Here is a 21,056-nt window from a genome sequence, read left to right as displayed (position 1 = left end):
TAAAGGAGAAATTTAACTCCATCGGAGCAGGTGGGGCAGGGCTCACGCCCACTTCGTGAGCTGTCAATCATCCGAGAAGGGCGTGCAGTGGAACAAATTCCTGTGGAACCAATTTGTTGTGAAAGGCAACGGCAGTTCGTTAGTGTGATACCTGCCGTGGACGTGGAAAATATGTCGCTCTGAGGACGGATCGAAGGGTAACAAGTTCCGATGAGGACAGAGCTTGTGCCAGACTCCCGAACATGGCTGTCCCTCTCCACCGGGTGACACACGCTGTCTCCCTGCTGCTGTCGCTGTTGCGCTTCTGGCTGTTTCTGGCTCCAGCAGGAGGGTCCGCGCTGGAGCTGATTGACCAGGACGCACCTGAACTCACCTGTAGTGAGGTAACCAAGGGTTAAAACATTTAAGCTTAACCGTTTCAGTCATGAGTTTAACGCTTTTTTATATTTTATTATATTTTATGACAGCCGTCTTATATAAGGTAAAAACAATTGATCGGAGGAATCAGGACAGAGGAGACAGGTGGAGAAACAGAAAGAAGGATCAGAGTTTAATTCCCATTACTTATTTAATATTGTACCGCAGCGTGTCATCGAATCCCACTGCTCCATCTCCAGGAGACCGTGAGAGAATTTCCTCTAAATTCTGCTAGAGATGTATTTATTTATACTTCATAGTTGATATTTTTATACATTAGTGGTGTCCTGTGAGATCTTTCACCTTTCTGCTTCTTTTCTTCAGCAGTTTACACTCATGTTGATGTTTTGGTATTGTTGTCACACAAAAATCCACCAAACACACACATGCAAACTGTGAGCTCACTGACATACACGTTCTATTTTATATCATATTTGAATATTAATGTGTTTACAATGTTGTATGATTGACAACAAAATACACTGTTGCTCATAAAGTTGGAATGTTTTTGTTTTCAGACATATTTTCTTAGGTGATGACATGTTTTTTGTGTAATAGTAAAGGGACATTTCCCCCCAGAAACCCAGTGTTTCTGTATTTCGTACTTTCTTTTAATCCAGTGATTGTTTTAATGTGAATTGCACTGGAAACATCTGGAAGGATTTCGGTCTTCTGTCTATAGTATAATGGATCTACATGGCACAGCAGGCTGCGGTGCTCAAAGTGCTCAAAGTTTGTCTCCATGGATGGACGCACTGCACGCTGCCTTCAGTGCATTTTGATTTTAGGGTGAACTTTCCTTTAATCAGTTAGCAGTTAAATAAATATAAAGACATAAAAGTTTCTAAAAAGAAAAAATATAAATTAGATTTTGACATGTCACAGAGGGAATATGTTTTCAAAGTCATACTGAGCCCTAGACATCTTTCATATTTTCATGTAAACCTGGAAATAATCTGGTTGTTTGATCGTGTGTGTTTGATGTGTATAAAGCGAAGTATTTCAAATTCAAATTCAAATTGAAACTTATTATTCTATCTAATCTCTGTAAAGGTTGGAAAATATATGAAAAAAATACAAAAACAAATATTGAATATTAAAAAATACAAACCAACCAAACACATTTTTTTACTCTGCTAAAAAGCTATTTTTTACTGTTTTTTTTTACCAGCACCTTGAGCTGAAATTACTTTGTACCGGTATTTGTAATTTAAATTAGTTTATTTATCTTGAATGTATTCATACAGCATCTATCTGTGGTACTTTGAGGGTGTTTCATTTCATCAACATCTTTTCTTTCCTCAGGGTTTGACCGACTGCCAAGTGAGCTCAGGTACGTCTATATTAAATTATTCCATTTCATTAAACCATCACAGATTCACACTACTGTCGTCTTTTCGAGTCAAATCACACCTTTGATGCGGTGGGACAAAAGAGAGGATGTTTCTTTTTTAAGATCATTAGTTTAGATGATTGGAAGAATGTTTTCTGCTAATACATGTCGTTTTATTTTCACCTTCTTTTCTTTTTATGTGTCTGTCGTTTACACTGTGTTATGTAAACTACATTAACCTGCACTTAAACGCTCTTATTTTCACAGTCTCACATTTCAGCGCCGCTCTGCTGGAACCTTTTGGCTCCGTGGACGTGACGCAGCTGCAGCTCACAGTGTCCATGTGCTGTTCAGAGAGAAAGGACTGCAAGCCGTGCCTGCAAATCCACATCACCCTGCAAGGTAGGCAGACATGAACTCATCTTTGACTTTATGACCTTCAGTGTCTTCTCCTTTAGTTTATTGGCTGCTCTTTTTTTGTCCAGCATTCTCATCATATCTTGCTCACCCTGTCATTATGTGTTGTCTCATTACAGAGCTGGAAAGTGCAGATGATGTTTCTGCAGAGTCAGGTGATGAAAGTGATGAAGAAGGTATACATGGCGTGGCAGAGGGAAGTGGTGAGTGTGTGCCTCAGGTGATATTTCATGACATTTGACCAGTGTGTGTGCTTCCTCTTCTTCCTCTTTACTCTCTGTGTTACAGCTTTGGTGAAAGTGTGTCTGAGCTCTGCTGGACAGGGAGAAGTTTGGAAGGCTCTCCAGTTTAAAGTACACCAGTCTGCTGAACAGTCCACACATAAGGTAAGGAACTGGTAAATGAATTGTCTGTAGCTGGTTATTTACACTGTGCTACAGTGTCCTGTGTAATAAAGGCCTCAGTCACAGGTGACATGTTGCTGCAGGACCACTAAACATTTGTAGGCAGCATAAAAATTATATTGTGTTTGTTTGTTTGTTTGTTTGTTTGTTTGTTGCTAGTCATGCTGCTCCCATTCCACCACACTAATCAGCCACAACAACCACCTGCATAATGCTGTAAAGAGTTTGGTCCATAACTATGTTTATGACAAGCTTCACCTGTCGCTTGCATGTTTGTTGTAGCCGTTTTTTTAGCACCATGTGTTGCTATATATACATATAGTTTGTTTGTGTATGTAAATGTTGCTAAAAATAAGTATATAAAATAAGTAAAATAAGTAATAAGTTAAACTGTAATTAATGCACTGCTCTGCACTGTCTTCAGAAGGTCACTTTAGTATAGTCACTGCACAATGATGACTATTTGCACTGTTTACTCCATCTTGCACTACTTGCACACGAGTACCACCTCACCGATCCATGTGGTACCTGTTACATTATTACATTATTACACTGTTCCATTCGATCATATAAGGGTCTATGTTTACCATTTCATCTGCACAGTATTTTATGTTCTGTTCATTGTATGTCTGTTACGCCATGTCTGTCATGTAAATTTAGCCTTACTTTAGTTTATTTACTTAATTTTATTTTAGTTTTTATCTTATTGCATGTTAATTATTATATGTTCTTTGTATGCACCAATCACTAAGGCAAATTCCTAGTAATGTGAACCCCCTTCACTTACATGGCAATAAACATGATTCTGATTCTGATTCTGATTCTGATTCTGATTAAAAAAACAAAACAAAAAAAAAGGTTTCATCACGGTGATGATTTACATCATGTGTATGTTTCCTGCAGCTGCTGCTGACAGAGAGTGTGAAGTTTGACGCTTCTGTTGTGGTCATCACACATTCAAAGGCAGCACACCTCATCCAGAATATCACAGTTCCAGCTTTAGAAGAAGGTGAGTTCTGTTCTGTTGCCTAATGTGAGCAAAAGCATGCAGTGTCACGTAAGATCTCCTCCCCTTCTTTCAGTTTGCTCTATGAAGCTTGACGGCACCGTACAGGAGTGTGATGGTAAGACAAGCGGTGCTTAGTTCACACAGTGACACAGCTGTGTGATAATTGCTGAGGTTTGTCTGTTTCAGTTCCCAGGCTCAGAGCAGTGACTGATCATCAGAGAGACGTAGTCCTGCTGCGGCTGGAAAACACTGATTCCAGACAGGAGGCGCTGCTGTGGCAGATGGTTTGGAATGAAATACCTGGAGAGGTTCTTGAATGGGTCAGCAGAGCTAAGCTATGCAGAGAATGCTTGCATGTCAATCTAAAAAAGTCATAATGTCTGTCACCTCCGAAGTTATATCTGTGTAACTCTAATCTGTTCAGCCCAGAGATAAGACAGAGATGGTTCTTTCACCAGACCTTGTATCACCATGCCTGTGCTTCCAGGTACTTAATGACTGACAGGAAATATACAATGATAAGCATGTTTCATAAAAACTAAATAAACAACAACAACTCCTCTTTCAGGTGTGGCGAATGGAGATGGCACGACAAAAATCTTGCCCTTTTAAAGATCAGAAGGGTAAACACTTCAGATCAGGCTCAATTTGCATGGGAAATGAGTCGATGGATGACACGCATAACAAATGTTTGTTTTTTGGGTGTGTTGTGTTCCAGATGCACTTGACAGAATGCAGCATAACGTGTCTGTGTCTGTGGTGGAATCTCCGGGGAGGGGGGGTGGCACAGGCCTGATCTGGAATGTGTCTGCCCCCTGCCAGCTGGAGGCAGAGGTCTGGCTCTGCAAGAAAGATCTGGCTGGAGGCCAGTGTGAGGAGGTGACTGGCTCCAGGCAGAGAATAGACGCTGGCTGGACCGCAGCACGCAGAGGACACTGGGTAAAAACATGCACAGAGCCCGTCAGGTTTCCTACACATAGGCCAACCTAGATCTCTGAAGCAGAGCAGCTGGCCTTGTTAGAGTTGCTCAAAGATGTTTTGCTGCTCCTCCAGGCAGCTGCATCCGTGTGTAGAGGAGTGTTCATGGTCACTCTTAAAATGGCATTCTGAGGAAGAAGTCCCCACTGTGGACACTCTCTCAGACAGTGCTGACTTGCAGTTTTAAATGAACCAATACAGAAATTGCACATAAGTAAAGCCACATTTTTTGCACAGTCACCGTGTACTGGCTTTTTTAGATTTGTATAGATTTTTTTATACACATTGTTAAAGATTAAACTGGTGGATTGTGACATTCTTGGCCCTTTAGTAAGGCTGATCAATGATCAAATCTTCCAGCAAAGATTAGATTTTGTATTACAAAAACAACTGACAACCCTTCAGATTCAAACTGCTGCTTTCTGCTTTATTTTTTTTTTAAATCTTTTTTCTTTTCAGCACACAGGAGAGTTCAACATGTCATCCCATCCTCTGCTTTGCATTCAGGTGACATTTGCATAATAAGTACCTAATACAGACACATAAACGTGTCACAGCACACACTGCACTAACATGAACTTTGCTTTTTTTGTTCAGATAAAGATTGAAGGAGTCGATACATTTTTAAAGCCACAGTGTCCATTTGCAAGTAAGACCTACATGAATTATTACTGTATTAACTATCGACTAACTATGAGTCATGTATCAGTAATAACGTAACATTTTTAATTAGGCAGCAGTGACTCAGTGGTAGAGCAGGGTTGTCCAATAACCAGAAGGTCGGCGGTTCAACCCCAGCTCCTCCCTAGTAATTGTTGTGTGTCCTTAGGCAAAGCACTTCACCTGCCATAGGCGCCCCTTGGCAGCCACTGCCCAACAGAGCAGAAAAGCACAATATAAGACCAATGCATTATAATAATAATAATAATAATAATTCTTACAAATAAAATAATGGGACTTTCCACACTTGCTAAAATGTTTCACATACAGAACTAACAGCTGTTTCATTCAGGGTCTCGGCTGAGGTGGAGCCTGCTGCTCCTCGCTGGATTACTGCTGATGTGCTTGGCCGTACTGGGAGCCTGTTTTGTACAAGGGATCCTCAAAGGTCTGTGTTTTATCTGTGGGTCATTGTTTATTAATGCCAGCTCATGAAAACACCTCAACACAAACTATTGTTTTCCGTGCAGGTTATGTGTGGAGATGGTTTAAGTACGATGATGTTAAAGGTGAGGTGTGATCCTCATACTGACTGATGTTTTTGTTAGAGCTTTGTGCATGAAAACAGATGTTTTGACCTTCTGCTACAGGTGCTGTGGGCGGTGGTCATGTGGTGTTGCTGTACCCGCCTGATGATAACCGGGGTTTGGCGGCGCTGCTCTGTCACCTGGGCTCATCCCTGCAGACCCTTGGCTTCAGTGTGTCTCTAGACCTGTGGAGCCAGACTGAGCTCAGCATACTGGGCCCTGTGCCGTGGCTCCACTCACGACTAGATCAGTTGAAAAGGCATGGCGGCAAGGTGGTTTTGGTGCTAACCCAGGCCACGTGGACAAGGGCTGAAGAGTGGGGGGCTCGGAGCTGGCAAAGAAACACTCCCAAGGAGAGGTTCAGAGACACGGAGGCAGAGGAGGCAGGAAGGAGCCACCGTGTAGGCTCTCCCTGCACAGATGTTTTTAGTGCTTCACTGAGCTGTGTCCTAGCAGACTATTTACAGGGCCGCGCTGGCGAGCGGTTTATGTTGGTGCAGTTTGAATCACTTCCACCTGAGCCTCCAGGTAGTTTTCGGCAGCTACCACAACTTTTCCGCGGCCTTCAGGTCTACACCCTTCCATCCCAGAGTCTGGGTTTTCTGACTGAGCTGGCTGGAGCTCGCCAGACGGCGACTGGATCAGACAGACGGAAAAGGGCAGGGGGGCTCAGGATGGCATCCCGAGCGCTGGCCCAAAGGCTGTCAGGTTTCACAGCACGGACAAATGTATTACGCCTGGCTGGGGTGTCCCAGAGTTGTGTTGGTGTAGGAGTAGAAGAAACCGTTCCCCTCCAGCCATGTCTTATTACACCGCCGTCCAGCCCGGACACAAACCCCAAAGTCAGTGGGATGGAATGGGTCTGACAGCAGGAGAGGGCGGCCGAGTTTCAGTTTCAGGATGAGTGGTCAGTAATTATTTAAAAGGACCTGAAGTGATGCACTGGATGTTCGGATAGATATCAGTGTCTGTGGAGCTTCACGGGTTGCTGGTCTTATTATCTGTGGCTACTAGGAGCTGTTTTCACTTGCAGAAACCCTAGCTTGTTTACCAAAGCAGTTATTGTAGCTTGAGCTGTCACAGCTACAGAGAAGTTAACGCATTTAAAGTTCCTGTAAAGGCATGTTACACGTTTCCTCTAAAAACAGTGAACCAGACACTTCTGAAAGGCCAGACATACTCTGATTGATCGGCTCCAATGATCTGAGTTAGGTGCGACCCATCCTTCTGCAGTGCTCCTGGTGAAGCAAGACACAGCTACATGGAAGAGGAGGGGACACGAACTCAGTGCAAAGCCATCAACAGTTGTTATTGGTTTATATGTTACATAATAAAAGCACTGAATGGTGTGAACAATTAAGCGGTGAACGATAAATGATGAATTTTTGTTTATATGTTTATATCTGTTTGTTTGTGTTGTTTGTGAGTTTGTGCTGTGGAAAAACAAGAGAAAAGAGAAAGTGAACTGTAGAGTTTCCTTCCCCTTGTGTTTACCTTTAGACTTTGTGCTGTGCAAAAATAAAAGTCCCGGAAATGTGTCCTTTTTCATCAGTATTTGAAATTTCTTATAAATTGCTTAAATTGGATGAACAACACAGACATCACTGACACGGACTAGAGTTGGCTTTCAGTATCGATCCGATACCAAGAAAATACAGGGCCAGTATCGCCGATACCGATACTTTTACTTGGTATCGGGGAGATACTAAAATTTCTGTATCGATCCGATACAAAGTAAATACAGGGCCAGTATCGCCGATACCGATACTTTTACTTTGAAATTTCATGATCATAGCATTTTTTTGCCTTTAATTAGTTAGTTTCAATACACAAGAAACAGTTGTTAAATAAATCAAGCTGCAAACAAAAGTGCAGAACTGTATACCTTCAATTGATACTTTTGAAATTATGATATAATTATAATATATTATATATATTTATTACTATGCAATTTCCCCATTGTGGGACTAATAATGGTTTCTTGATTTTCTTGATCTACTTCACAATCATGTCATCATGCTCCTTGTGACAGCCATGGCTCTTTGTGAATCATGTAGGTGAAATAACATAACTAAAGGTCTAACACCTATCTGCAGCCTAAATATAAAGAATAAAGACCCTTCAACGGTTATCACAAAAGCATAATTATATTAACCATACTGTAATACATGTTATCATATAAACTTATATAATTATATTATTTGATATATTTTGTTGATTTTGTTTTTTTATTTTCAGCTGGTGATATAGATGACATTTCAGTCATTCAGCTAGAAAGATACCATTAATTCAGCAGTGGCCGACCGTCTCCCAGCTTAGCAGCAGTTTCTTCTTTTTACGTCTGTTGCTGTGAAGGTATAGCTGAAGGTATAGAAGACTTCCACAGAGCTGGGTGTTTAAAAACTGTAGCTGTGTCCCAGTTTTAGGGTCTGCATCCTTCATCCTGCATCCTTCATAGTCCTGTATACTCCGGTGCGGTAGGTGGCGGTATGCGACTATTTGCAATCCACTTAAAGACAAGAAGCGAGGAAGAAGAAGAAGAAGAAGGCGGAAGAGGAAGAGCGACCCATAAGGGGAGGGACGTTGTAGGCTTATCATGGCGGGATGCATGAAAATGAAAAACGCTTATATCTCAACAGGTTCTACATTAATGATTTTTGCGGTGCTTCTTATTTGGTTACCTCAAACCTCACAACAGAACACAGGTAAGAAGTGGTGTTACGAAGCATTAAAAGGGACTTTGCGTCTCGCGTTCACATATTATTTGCTCCGGCTAATCAGCGTTAGCTTGGGTGTGTGTTTGAGGCAGTGAAACTGTACACAAGTTACTTTATGTTAACCTTTGTTGTACTCAAATCTTTAGAGATGTTTTCCGCTTCTGTGTCTGTAGTCGATAGAAAAGAAATGCACAGCACGTTTAGTTTCTAATTTTAATGTAACCTGTGTCAGCTAGCTGCAGCTGAGGGTTATTTACATTGTTTATTACTGTGACAAAACAGTTTTTATTGAAGAAATGTACAATATTTCTATTCCTACTGTTCGTAGTTTATTATACTGCTAATGTGCCCTGTCATTTTAACGAACTACAACCAAAATGGACTCATCTTGGTGTTGGGTAAAACAGGACTGCGTCGCTCACCTAATTATCAGAAGAGTAATGTGAGATGGACTTGATGCTCAATCATTGTCGTTTAGATTTACTGAACAGTGTTTTGTGGTCTTGTCAGTGACTGAACATGCAGTAAACAATCCAGCCGAGAAAATAAAATGCTGTATGTTATGGTGATGTACAGTTAAGATCTCTGCTCTTCAGATTCAGGTAACAAGCATCCAATAACTGATCTGCTGGATGGAAAGAAGTATGACTTGTCAGGAACCAACCGCTTCTGCTACAGAAACTCCATACTTCCAACATGGAGGCAAACCTGGACGAGAATTCAAGTAAGTAAAAAAGAATATATGTCTATTCAAATCTAAAACGATGTATACATAACCATTAAATCATAAAAATAATTAGATAGTAGTCTGGTTGTGCCTAATTTTTACTATGTGTAATCTGACAGGTCAGAGTGTGGAGTTCCAAAGTGTTTAAGGTGGAAACTGTGGAAGGCGAGGAGCAGCTGCAGGAGCTGGACCGCTTCAGTTTCTGGAACTTTTTTCAAAGTTTGTTACGAGAGAAGCACAATGAGACCACCATAAACATCAGCCTGTTCAGCAAGAAGACATGCTTCAAGGTCGATCCTACTGAGAAAACTCAATACACTGTCATGGTCATTCGCAGTAAGTAAAAACAAATTAGAACACCTGATTATCTAGTTATTGACAGTTAATACAACTCTGTGTTTTTGGTTCCTGGCAGAGTTTGATATCTTTTTGTTTCTGGTCTTCCTCGCTGGAGTTCTGTTGTTTGTTTTTGCGGACTCGCTGAGCAGGTATTTTTTTGGAACAATAGTTCCTTTGTTACTTTAACATGGTTATAATGGATATAAATATGTTGTTTACATTCTTTCCTCCATGTGAAGGAGTCAGGTTTTCTTCTACTCTGCTGGTATGGGCACGGGCATGATCGCCTCACTCATCATCCTCTTTTTCATCCTGGCACGTTTTTTGCCAAAGGTAAAAATGTTTTATATTTGAAATGTTAAATTTATAGACTAGATGTTTAGATCTCTTGTGATAAATGTATGTATCCTTTGTGTTTGTTTCTTTCATAGAAAAGCCCCTTTTATGTGATAATAGTTGGTGGCTGGTCATTCTCGCTGTATGCCATCCAGCTGGTCTGCAGGAACCTCAGCATAATTCTGCATGAGCATTGGCACGTGGCATTAGGTACAAATTGTCCATGAACACAAATAGCATATAGATGGAATTTAACTGCTCCCTCCTTTAGATGTGCATATTAATCTGTGTCCTCAGACAGCATGTTTTCTAGACAAATCCTATAAAGTTTAGCATGGACACTTTTTCCTTAGTGCAGAAAATAGTTGCAGTGGTTGAACACAATCTCATAGATTGTTTCTGTATCAGGAAAAACTGAATAGTATTTCTGATAAAGGCTTCACCACCTTTCAGATGTAAAGATTTTGAGTAAAGGAGTTTGAGTTGCAGAAAATAAGCCATATGATGGTACCTTTTAGGAAACTGATAGGCATTTTCATTATTATTAGTGATTTGTTCTGTAAAATTTCCCACTTGGTAGATTAACTGTTTAATCAAGGACAGATGAAGAGAACACATGTAAGACAGATACAGGCTCATAAACTGGAAATAATTCTGCTAAAAAGGCTTCATGTTGCACTCTTCTTAGTAGAAGTTTTAAAACAGCATGTGTCTTTTTTCTTTGTTAGGTTACGTGGCAGTGGTGGGATTCATCAGTTTTGCAGTGTGTTATCGTTACGGTCCTCTGGTGGATCAGAAGAGCATTAATATCCTGTCGTGGACGCTGCAGTTGTTTGGTCTGCTGCTGATTTATTTTGGAATGCAAATTCAACAAGTCGCCTTCGCCGTCATTGTAGCAGCGGCGTTCTCCAAAAATCTGGAGTACCCATTCCTTCTGGCAATTTCTGCATGGAGGTATGTGTGTGTATTGTTTTAAATAGGGCTGACAGTAGGTGGCGTAAGAGTACAGTGCAAAGTAGTTTGTGTGCATTAATCTCTGGCAGTAAAAAACGCAGGTCTGTGATAATAACAAATAATTTGGCACAAAACAAACATTTCACTGCATGTTCTTAATATTACAAGGGATTATTTTTAAACTACTGAGGCTAAATATACCAGTAGCAGTAGTTTGTAGTAGTAATATTGTATCATTTTTTAATTTTATTGTTTAATTAAGAACTTGCACTGGTTTGCAGGAAAATCCGACGGCTGGTTTACTGGAAGCCGGAGCCACCTCGCCTACTGACTGAGGAAGAGTATCAGAAACAAGGGGAGGAGGAGACTCGTCGTGCTCTGGAGGAGCTGCGCAAATACTGCAACAGCCCAGAGTTCAGCCCCTGGAAGGCAGTGTCCAGGATTCAGTCGCCGAAACGGTAGGAAAACTTTACAATTTACACATGTCCAGTGAAACAGGGAGACATAACTTGCAAGATAAACCCGAAATGCATTTATTTGACCACAACAGTCAAGATTCAGACAAAAGAAAGGTGACAGGTAGTCATGTGACAAGCATTATTTATGTAGACACAGTTAGACTGTAGGTTTTTCTCTGATACAGCTACAGTTGGATCCTCCGTGATTCAACCATTGTTGAAACATCCATCCATTCTGTTTGAACGGCATGTGGTATCAGGTTGATTCTGTGGAACACCTGACTCACTGAAAGGTGGACATTTTGGAAATAGTACAGTGCATTTCACTATAGAAACCCAGACAACACACAGGTGATCAGTTGACTGAAGGATTGTGGTGCATATTTACCAATATTGACTTAAATGTTCAGCAGTAACTTGGCAGGGAAGAATCTTAACACACTAAACAGTGTGCTGGCATGATGTTTTTTAGGTTATCCCTCCATATTTGTCCTATTCTTGTGACCGCAATATCTATGGAAGACCTTCACTGTATTTCTTCACATTTGGACTGAAGGGGCATCGGTCTGATGTAACCCTTCAGTTTTAAATACTTGTCTTTATTATTCCTGCATCCCACGATGTTGAAATTGTTGTTAACCTGCAGGTTTGCTGATTTTATTGAGGGGTCCCCACATTTGATGCCAAATGAGGTGTCCGTCCACGCACAGGAATATGGCTTTGGAGGATCTTTCTTTGAGGACGAATTATTCGATACAGATGATGAAGAAGATGACATTAAACCTATGATGAAACCACAGTGATATGGCGGTGTCGCACACACATAAAAACAAACCACTGCCTTTCAGAATGGTGGTTAGTGGATGGAGAACTGCTCTCCACATGCTGCCCAGTCTGAGTTTCAGTGATCACTGCAGAGGCTGGATGAAAAGCCATTTTATATCACCGACATCCACAGGCACAACAGTGCGGTCAGGTTTGTTGAATGATGTGCACCGAAGCCAAAATATCAGGGAACAAAGGCTTCTGGAAAACATGAGGTTATGAATGTGTTCAAACTGTGTTTAGTTACAGCTTAGAGAGTTTTAAAAACATTGTGTTTACAGCCTCCTGAGCTCACTGCAATGACAGCACACCACTGTGATATATTTCCGCTGAACGCCAGTGGTAGCGACTACTCTAGCTTTCTGCTTGGGGAAGAAATGTTTTGGCATGTTTGTATTTTACTTGTTTAATTTTTATGTATGTAGAGGTGTCCTAAAATATTTTGAATAAAAAAATTTAAAAGTTTCACTTTGTGATTCTAGATCTTAGAAATGTAGGATTTCTAATCCAATGTAATTGTTATATTAATCTGGAATTTCTATTATTTTTACTGCAAACAGCAACTTGATTGACTTATACAACTACTATAGAACTTTTTTCCAAAAGGACGTGCATTTGAAGCCAAAAAGTAGAGATTTCATTTTTCATAATGGGCGATTGTACATCTTCTGAGGATTGTATTTAGTAGAACTTTATTCAAATATTTTTTTCCCTGGTTACCGCTATTTGGACTCTTCTGTCTTTAAATCTGTTCAAATATGACCTGAACTTCTCAGACGTCTTAGCTCTGATGCAAAGTAGGAATTCCTGACCTTTTATGTATCTGTGCATTCAGGTCACATCTTTCTAATTAAATCTATGTTCAATCAGAGCAAAGCCAAATTGAGTCACTCTGCGTATTGAATAACTAGCAGCTCACTCGATTTACTTGAATCTGAAGTGGAAGTAGAACTGGAAAAAACTACAGCGGATGACTAAAGTTGCTGTTAAAGCAGATAGCATCTTAAATCAACTTTCGGTGTATGTTGGAAGAACTCACAGCATCCATCCCTTCGCTCTCACTATAGTTTCAGTGAGCCGTTTCTGATGTGTTGGGGACACGGTGACATTTAAACCAAGCTTATCTTATCTAACATATGCATCACTCACCATTATGTGTCTGTCCTAGAAGCATTTGAAGTGCAGGGACCAACCCAATAACACTGTTGCAAATGATTACACTCGATTACACAACGTGCTTGAAACAGCTGATACAGCGTGCATTATTTGCATGTGTTTCCCAGGGTCTGGTTGGGATAATGAACAGAGCAGACACATTCACATGATGCTGCATTTCCTTTGAGTTACTTCCCCAAAGCCTGCATCATAAACAGGGAAACCTCACTGCAATGCAAACACGACAACACTGCGTGGAAGGGGGGGAATCCCTCGGATATACGAGCATATTGCATACACTGTGACAGTCCCCTCTGGGTGGCTTCATGTAAAGAGTCTGGACTTCCCCAGTGCTTGCAAACAAGCCTGCAGTTAATCAGTTGATTCTTACAAACTTATAAAAATGATTTTGAAGTTTTTTGACGGGGTCATGAAGATTTAAAAAAATGTCACACCTAGCCTCTGAATCAAACTACAGGATGGAGTGAAATGGCAAAGTGTTTATTGTAGGTGTGTAAATGCATGCTATGTGTAAATCCTTCAATGTAAAAAAAAAAGCATGGAAGACAAAGGAAACCATGCCATCCAGGTTGTGAACCACACAGCCACGATGAATGAAATTCATTCCCACCAAACACTCGACTTTACAGACTTGCAGCCAGTGCAGTTTGTAACAGAAAAGCTACACATAAGGCAAAACAACAACATGCAGTGCGTTTCAGACATTGCTCCTTGAGGAGCAAACGTACATCAGGAATGTCAGGAGGGAATAAATGTACAGAAACAACTTTCATGGACAATTTGAATTCTTCTCCTCAGCATCTAAACAGGAAAACATCAAGTCCAGTGTTTGTAGTTAAAATCCAGTGTTCAGACAGTATCTCAGTATTTGTTGATTCCAAATATCCGTACTCCATGAAACTGAGGCAGCTTTGGGAGGAGGACACTAAGGAGGGAGCTGGTATTGATGACGAAATGTGTGGGATCATATTTTGTGTAGAAACTAGCTAGAATATACCTGCAAGGAAAGGATCAATATTAATTTTGATTTTTGATTCAAAAACAATATATAAACATGAGAAAAGTATAAGAAATGCATAATGAAAATTAAGCTGCAAGCACCTCACAGGTTTTAGCATTTAGAGTATAAAGTGATATTAAAATGGTTAGATAATAATCAGACCAAGTCTTATGGTGTCAAAGTCTTATGGTACATGCTCAGAGGAGTGTATTTGAATGAGATCCACCAATAAATAAATCTTTTGATTGAATATGTGGGCAAGAAATAAGCGAAAGTAGAAGTTGCTGAAGCTGTTCACACGTTATTGTAATAACAGTAGTTTACAGGTTTTGTCCGGGCTTTCCAGAGGTCACACTAAATATATATATTTATGTTTATATAAATAAAGTATGAAAGTATTACTTGGTTGCTTACGCAAAGAATGAATTTGGAAATAACAGATCTTGTGGATATGTACTCTGACTATTAGCCTGAAAGTATTCCCAGATGGTTCAAAGATTCCCAACAGCATGGACACGCCACTTACATATTTAACTGTATGCTGATTTAGACCTCATAATGAAAGTGAAGCTGCAAACCACCTGGCACTGCAGTGACCTTTTCTACAATAACAGCACATGCACAGTACTTACAAAACAATTGGTGAGATGGTGAGGAACTTGCGTGAAGATGTGAACTGGACGCCATAATCCATCTGTTCCCAGTGTGTGAGCAGACGAGCTTTGCCTTGGTCTGGTGTCTCGAAGGGAGTGCCCTTCACTGTGTGCAGAAACAAGTACATCACCTGCAGGGGAGACGCCGCACAGAGGACAGTTAGGCTTAAAACGCTAAACGGTTTGTTCAATGCTTTGTCCTGCCTGTAGAAATGTTCTATTCTTCTACTTAAACTAACCAGATTGTGGATGACATTGGTGAGGGTCCAGACAAGCGGCACAGTGAAGAAAGGAATGCTGAGCAGGATGATGTGCAACACAATGGTCAGCAGCAGATAGGTGAGCCATATCCCTCTGCTGTTCATCACCCGAGTGTTGGGGTTCACCTCACTGTGAGCTACGCCAACATTCATCTTAAAGAAACCGGGAGACAAATGTTAAGAGTTCAGGGTGCTGGCAACAAAGCACATTTTAATGACATATATCTTTAACTCTTCTGTGATTATACACCAAACATCTAAAGCGTTCGTTTTACAGTTATGTCATTCATATAAAAAGAAACGGTCACTTAGAGGAAACTGAAACTGATCATGGCACTGATGACACAGTGCGCATTGTTGAATTGTTACATCATCATTGATTACTCTGATGACTAATATCTGAATGATTATCTATTGCCACCCAACATACAAGCTTCAACTTTATGTTACAATGAAAAGCTGCAAAGATCATAGCTGGAAACAAGTCAAATCAAACACTTTAAATACATCAGACAAGGCTAAATATTTACTTTAGATGTAGTTAAATGATCTATGCATCATCATGGCTGCCCAAAATCTTAAATTATAATAATGCATAGTAAGAAACGCTGTATAGACATTCATCACTTGTTTAAAACTTTATAGCAGATGAGCAAATGACTCCGCCCGGGTGAATTGTTCTGTTTGTTATAACACGCGCTCTCTCTTAAAGGAATCATCACCACAACTAGCCGCAACTTTAAGATGCTAGAAACCGTAAAACAACCAGACGAGGAAAACAATTAAATATTCCCTCGAAAACAACCTTAACTACTCACAGAATGCACAGGCTTTGTTTTTTAATTTGACATGTTAGTGAACATGATTTAACATTACATCCGCAAGCTAGCTAGCTCGCTCGCTAGCTCGATAGCAGCTGCTACTTACAGGTTGACAAGCAAATGTTAGCTCAAAGTTATGAGAACCTAAACTAAGGGTGGCAGGCGAGACGTAAAGGGTCAGTGGCGTCTGTTAAACACAGTAACTAACGTGACTCATGCTGCATTTCAGTGTTTAAAGTTACGTTTCACCGGAGCAAACTTTACCTTCCTGTGTTGTCGTAGCTCACCAGGAAATTCCTTGTTTTTTTTCTTTAGCCCCGCCCTCCTGAGTCTACGGGTCTATTTCTTTCAGCTGCAGCGGACTGCTCACAAAACTCCAGCAGACATCAGCAGGTACACAGGCCAAAGGGGGCAAAGGTCAGCCGCCCTCCAAGAAATTCCCAACATGCCCCAGTGAATATGAGCAACACTTCTAAGTGTTACTGTTAATTCCCATCTGTCTAAATGTCAGCACCGTGGCAGGATGCATGCCAGTGTTTGCTTACATGGACTAATCTTATCTAATATTTAAAAAAAACATTCAATTTTTTTTTACAGAGCTTTACACGGAGCTTGAAAGCAAATTAAATACAAATAAATAAAAAATATTTTTATTCTTCTGTATGTTTTTTGGAGCAGCATATCTTCAGCATACATTGACCGATTTCAGCCATTCAACTATCAAAATGTTCATCTCACAGAGGATATTCCAGGTCAATTTCAATTTTTTTTTAGAAAATTATAATTTTTCAAATATTAAGCAATTTCGGTGTCATTTTTAACATAAGCCCTTCAACGAGGGTCATCTGCCAAATGTATGTACTCCTACAAATTTCAAGCTACAGACTCCATTTTCACTCTCTCAAATTTAGAGTGGTGGTCTCCTCTGCTGTTACCATGGTGACAGGCTGACACACAGAGGCATACAAAGCTCTGAATTGCTCTGATTCTCCAGCAATTCAGAGCAATCCTTCACATCAGCATTCAAAGCAATGCTTCAGCTGCAGCAATCAAACTTGCATTTTCTTCAGGAAATGCCCTTTTCTAGTTTATTTATTTCTTTATGCTCAGACTATTTTATATTCATTGCATGCTCTATAACAGTAAGGTGAGAGAAGCAGTATTTCAATAACTCCGTGCATCCCATACATATGGTGAAATGTTTGACTGAACGCAGACACCATGTACTCGGCTGCGTGTGTTACAGACATTGCTGACAGCAGTAAACAATGTTTTTCCTGTTAAGCAGTGTTGTGATTGTCCTGCAGTATTGTGCTGAAAACCAGATCAAATGTCTGATTAATGAGAAGTCAGCAGAATTTAGAACGTGGAATTTTTATTCTCACAAAAGGGTGACACAGCAGAGGAAGGTAACCAAAACTACACTGTTACTGGCATCACGGGGGGCTTATACGGGTCTTTCATTTGATATTTTTGTGACCCTTCCATGGAGCTCTGTGTTTTAAGTGAAAAACTGAATCCTTCTAATACTTAAGGCCATTTTTCCACATCTTTGCTGATGCAGCTTAATAAATGATATCATACATTTCTCAGGCTTTTAGCTGTATCATCTTGAATTTCCTGATCATATCATCCTTCCTCATAGTAATACCTGGCACACTGCCTTTCATAGATAATACACCCTTCTCATATATCTCAGCAAAGTCTGATACTATTTTTACAATAAGTGTTACAGAGGGAGCATCCAGTGTCTTTGTGCATCTTCTTGTAAAACACTTTGCAAAGCTGTTTTGCTAAATAAATAATTTCCTTGTTTGTTAGTTTTTGGTTTTTTGTAGGTAAGCTGATGCTGAAATAGCAAACCCTGGAGTTTTTGCCTTCAAAGACAGAATTCCTGTGGGCGGGATGAGAGGGAAAGCTGAATACACTCTGGCTGTTAGGTCATGTAGAGAAAAGACTTCCTTGTTGAGCAATCGGGTGCCTTCACACTGATCCTACTTCCTCTTCCCCTTTAAAATGTGACACCTTCCTTTTTTTTTTTTTTGGTTGTGAATTACTACTGCTGGATTAGCATTGCATTATTAGGTATGCACGGAAATGTATCGGCCATAATAAAAACACAGTGACTGGGAGGAAGTATACTGGAAGCTGAGGCTTGAGAAGAGCTGCAGGAATGTTTCAGGAAAGCACAGCTTCCTTCTTATCTCAGCATATCACTATTTACATTCATCAAAAGAAATGAGGAGTTCCTCTGTGCAGGTAACTCCAACTTTTCCTCAATATCATGATGTTTTCTCTGGAAGGAACCATTGAAATGAGCCACAGCACATCAAAGTGTAATGTAATCAGTTTATTATCATCATAAAAAAAGACAGAGATAAATACAAAAACTGTATATCCATAAATATCAGCAAATAAATACAATAAATATTATTTGAATAAATATATTAGATAATAATTCCACTGGAAATTTGGAACACTGTTCTCTCAGCTACTGCGTGTGATCAATGTGATCTACAAGAGGCTCAGCAGCTGCACATCAGCCAACACTGACTCATCTGATGCTCTTACATGCATTTCTGACCCGAGCCCCCCGTGTGATGAGCTGGATCCCCGACGGCAAAGACCCGAGCGCTCAGGATGGAGAAGGAGAAGAGTCTGTCCAAGGTGTAGTAGCACAGAAAAGGCTCCTGCCAGTTTTCTACTTCATGAGCCTCTCTGTTACTGTCATGGGACTCCTGTGGAATCAAAAGGACTCGTTAAGCATTATGACACTTATTGTTAGAGCTTTATTTTGCAAGTTTTATATCAGTCAACCAAGCTCACCTTCTCATGGTGTCCCCCTCCAATTGACTTCACACATTTGCTCATGTCTTTGTCCAGTTTTTGGACCACTGGCATCACTTTTCTGACAAACGCTGAGCAGCTCTGAAATCCAGAAATCCTCTCCAGCATTGAGTGGTAGCTCCTGAGGACGCTGATCATCTTTCCAATGCATGTCTGAGGAGTGAAGAGGAATGAAAAAGAAAGGATGTTCTTATATTCAGATACAACACCACTGATATGATGTCCATCCATCCATCCATCATCTATTGACCTGCTTGTCCTGCAGTGCAGGGTCACATAGGTTCCAGCCCCTGTGACCCTGCACTCAAATAATGTATAATGTTATATATGATATTACCAGAGATTTCTCTTTGAGGGTCACAGGATCACACATGTCTTTAGCCTCCATCCAGGCAATTGAGGTGGAAAAATCTGCCATATCGTTGGATCCATTTCGTGCCTAGAGAAACAGAGTGGCTCAGTAAACCAATATATAGCTATGCACAGTTAATTAAAGGTAAATATTACTAAATACATCAGTAAAGTTGTTTTTTAGTGAATAATTCTACACCCAGCCCATAAATGGTATCATTAAAAAAACGCTTACCTTTATTGATACACTCCTTGCAACGTGATTAAGCTCCAGGGAGCTGGCGCGTACAGCCGCACATGCGTCTTGCAGAAGTATTGGTGTGGAATCTGCAGCCGTAAAAAGAACTAAAAGAGCCGCAAAAGTCGCCAAAGAACAATCCATGCTGGGTGCAGTGTGGGTTTGGTACTGATGATGTTCAGAGTATGTCCTGCGCCTCCTGCTGCGTGCTCGTCTCTGTGCGCTGACGGCTGTCACTGCCTCTTATACTGAAGTGACTCAATGCAGGATTTTCCTGAGGCATCCCCATCACCTGGGTTCATCAAGCGCACATCAATATCCACGCAGCGCGTCAGCATGAGGTCAGAATGTGCATGCCAGGTAATTGTTAAGAGATAAGAAAAAAACAATCACCAGTGACGTGGCACCATTAAAATGACTGTTATTATTCAAATTAATGATTTTATATCATTTTTTAAAACGTATTCTTTTACCTAAAATGGTGTTGTTTAACTAATTGCATTGAAATATTTATTATAGTCAAAGTGATTTTTGATTTAAAACCTAAATTCCCGATCTGTTGGAAGGAACTGAAAGTAACCTTTACATTTCAGAGCGATGATAAAAAAACTGAACTCTTCACGCAGGTTGGACAAACTTTCCATCTGCTTCCGCGATCTGCCCCTCTTCTCTACCAGAGAAAAACCTCTCAGCATTTCAGCAGAATTCTCCTTTTTTTCTGAGTAATAAAAATAAAAAAGGAATAAGACGATGTATCCCACAGTTCCTGTGTCTTTCCCAAAATGCGTAAATGTGTCTTAATAACTGACTAATATAGTCCAATAAACACATTTATCAAGCGAACTGAGGCTTTGCAATCATTTAAATTATTGACAAGCTGGAGTAAGCCTTCTTTTTATTTATTTTATTGATTTATTTTTACAACAAATGAATGAAGCAGAGTTTGTGAGGGGTGGTGCTGATACATGTGTGCTGACAAACAGGGGCTAACTTTTTTTTTATAAGGGTTCCCGGAGCAGAGGGGAGAATTTTCTCAAACTGTGTTGCTTTCAAATAACTCTTATGTTAGACAGATCTGCAAAACCCTGTAACTATGTATAACTCTGCATTTCTGTAAATCGCTTCTAATATTAGCTAATGCGTCATTTTAAATCATTTACTGGTAAACAACTAAAACATGTAGGTGAGCCCCCTGAAATATACAAAAATAAAAAGGTACAGTATTTTGTCCATTTATTATTTGAGTCTTTATTATTTTCCACACAATGAATTATTAGGCTTTCAAAATACCAAAAAAGTGAGAAATTATGTTGACAAAAATATTTGATAAGTTATATAATGTAGTATTTTTGCTTGAAAATTACTTAAATAACTCAACATGTCCGTAATTATTCTTATTTCCACGCATTAATGACCAATTCTGTCAATTTTGCAAATTTGCAACAAATGCATGAGACGGCATGGTGCATTCAGGGTTCCTACAGATATGGGAATTTGGTGAACTAGCCTCGTTTCTTGGTCATGTATTCAGCCACGGTAAACGTGTGAT

General features: G+C 40.1%; 3 protein-coding genes across 4 annotated transcripts; 2 read left to right on the top strand and 1 right to left on the bottom strand.

Moving 5' to 3' along the window:
* Window positions 1-110: 110 nt before the first annotated feature.
* Window positions 111-7,331, top strand: LOC114439201 (interleukin-17 receptor C). Of its 2 annotated transcripts, none has more exons than XM_028411021.1 (16): window positions 111-383; window positions 1,723-1,750; window positions 2,018-2,152; window positions 2,287-2,343; window positions 2,456-2,553; window positions 3,475-3,580; window positions 3,654-3,695; window positions 3,767-3,900; window positions 4,005-4,067; window positions 4,149-4,203; window positions 4,299-4,519; window positions 5,018-5,065; window positions 5,156-5,207; window positions 5,571-5,666; window positions 5,749-5,787; window positions 5,869-7,331. In XM_028411021.1, the coding sequence occupies exons 1-16, from the start codon at window positions 243-245 to the stop codon at window positions 6,669-6,671; spliced, it is 2,118 nt and encodes a 705-aa protein (XP_028266822.1). In that variant the 5' UTR covers window positions 111-242; the 3' UTR covers window positions 6,672-7,331. The 2 variants fall into 2 exon arrangements, with proteins under 2 accessions (XP_028266822.1, XP_028266821.1); XM_028411020.1 differs by having other exon boundaries at window positions 2,287-2,370.
* Window positions 7,332-8,377: 1,046 nt separating this feature from the next.
* nemp1 (nuclear envelope integral membrane protein 1) lies at window positions 8,378-12,585 on the top strand. Its single transcript, XM_028410721.1, has 9 exons — window positions 8,378-8,510; window positions 9,119-9,246; window positions 9,369-9,585; window positions 9,665-9,737; window positions 9,828-9,921; window positions 10,020-10,134; window positions 10,653-10,878; window positions 11,160-11,336; window positions 11,983-12,585. The coding sequence occupies exons 1-9, from the start codon at window positions 8,402-8,404 to the stop codon at window positions 12,137-12,139; spliced, it is 1,296 nt and encodes a 431-aa protein (XP_028266522.1). The 5' UTR covers window positions 8,378-8,401; the 3' UTR covers window positions 12,140-12,585.
* Window positions 12,586-13,801: 1,216 nt separating this feature from the next.
* ormdl2 (ORMDL sphingolipid biosynthesis regulator 2) lies at window positions 13,802-16,449 on the bottom strand. Its single transcript, XM_028410722.1, has 4 exons — window positions 16,336-16,449; window positions 15,230-15,403; window positions 14,970-15,121; window positions 13,802-14,334 (listed from the first exon to the last, which is right to left on the bottom strand). The coding sequence occupies exons 2-4, from the start codon at window positions 15,401-15,403 to the stop codon at window positions 14,199-14,201; spliced, it is 462 nt and encodes a 153-aa protein (XP_028266523.1). The 5' UTR covers window positions 16,336-16,449; the 3' UTR covers window positions 13,802-14,198.
* Between the last annotated feature and the right edge of the window lie 4,607 nt (window positions 16,450-21,056).

The sequence above is a fragment of the Parambassis ranga genome, chromosome 7, assembly GCF_900634625.1.
Source record: "Parambassis ranga chromosome 7, fParRan2.1, whole genome shotgun sequence".
Classification (NCBI taxonomy): Eukaryota; Metazoa; Chordata; class Actinopteri; family Ambassidae; genus Parambassis; species Parambassis ranga.
Note: the sequence above shows the minus strand (reverse complement) of the source record. Positions and strands in the feature narration are given on the sequence as shown.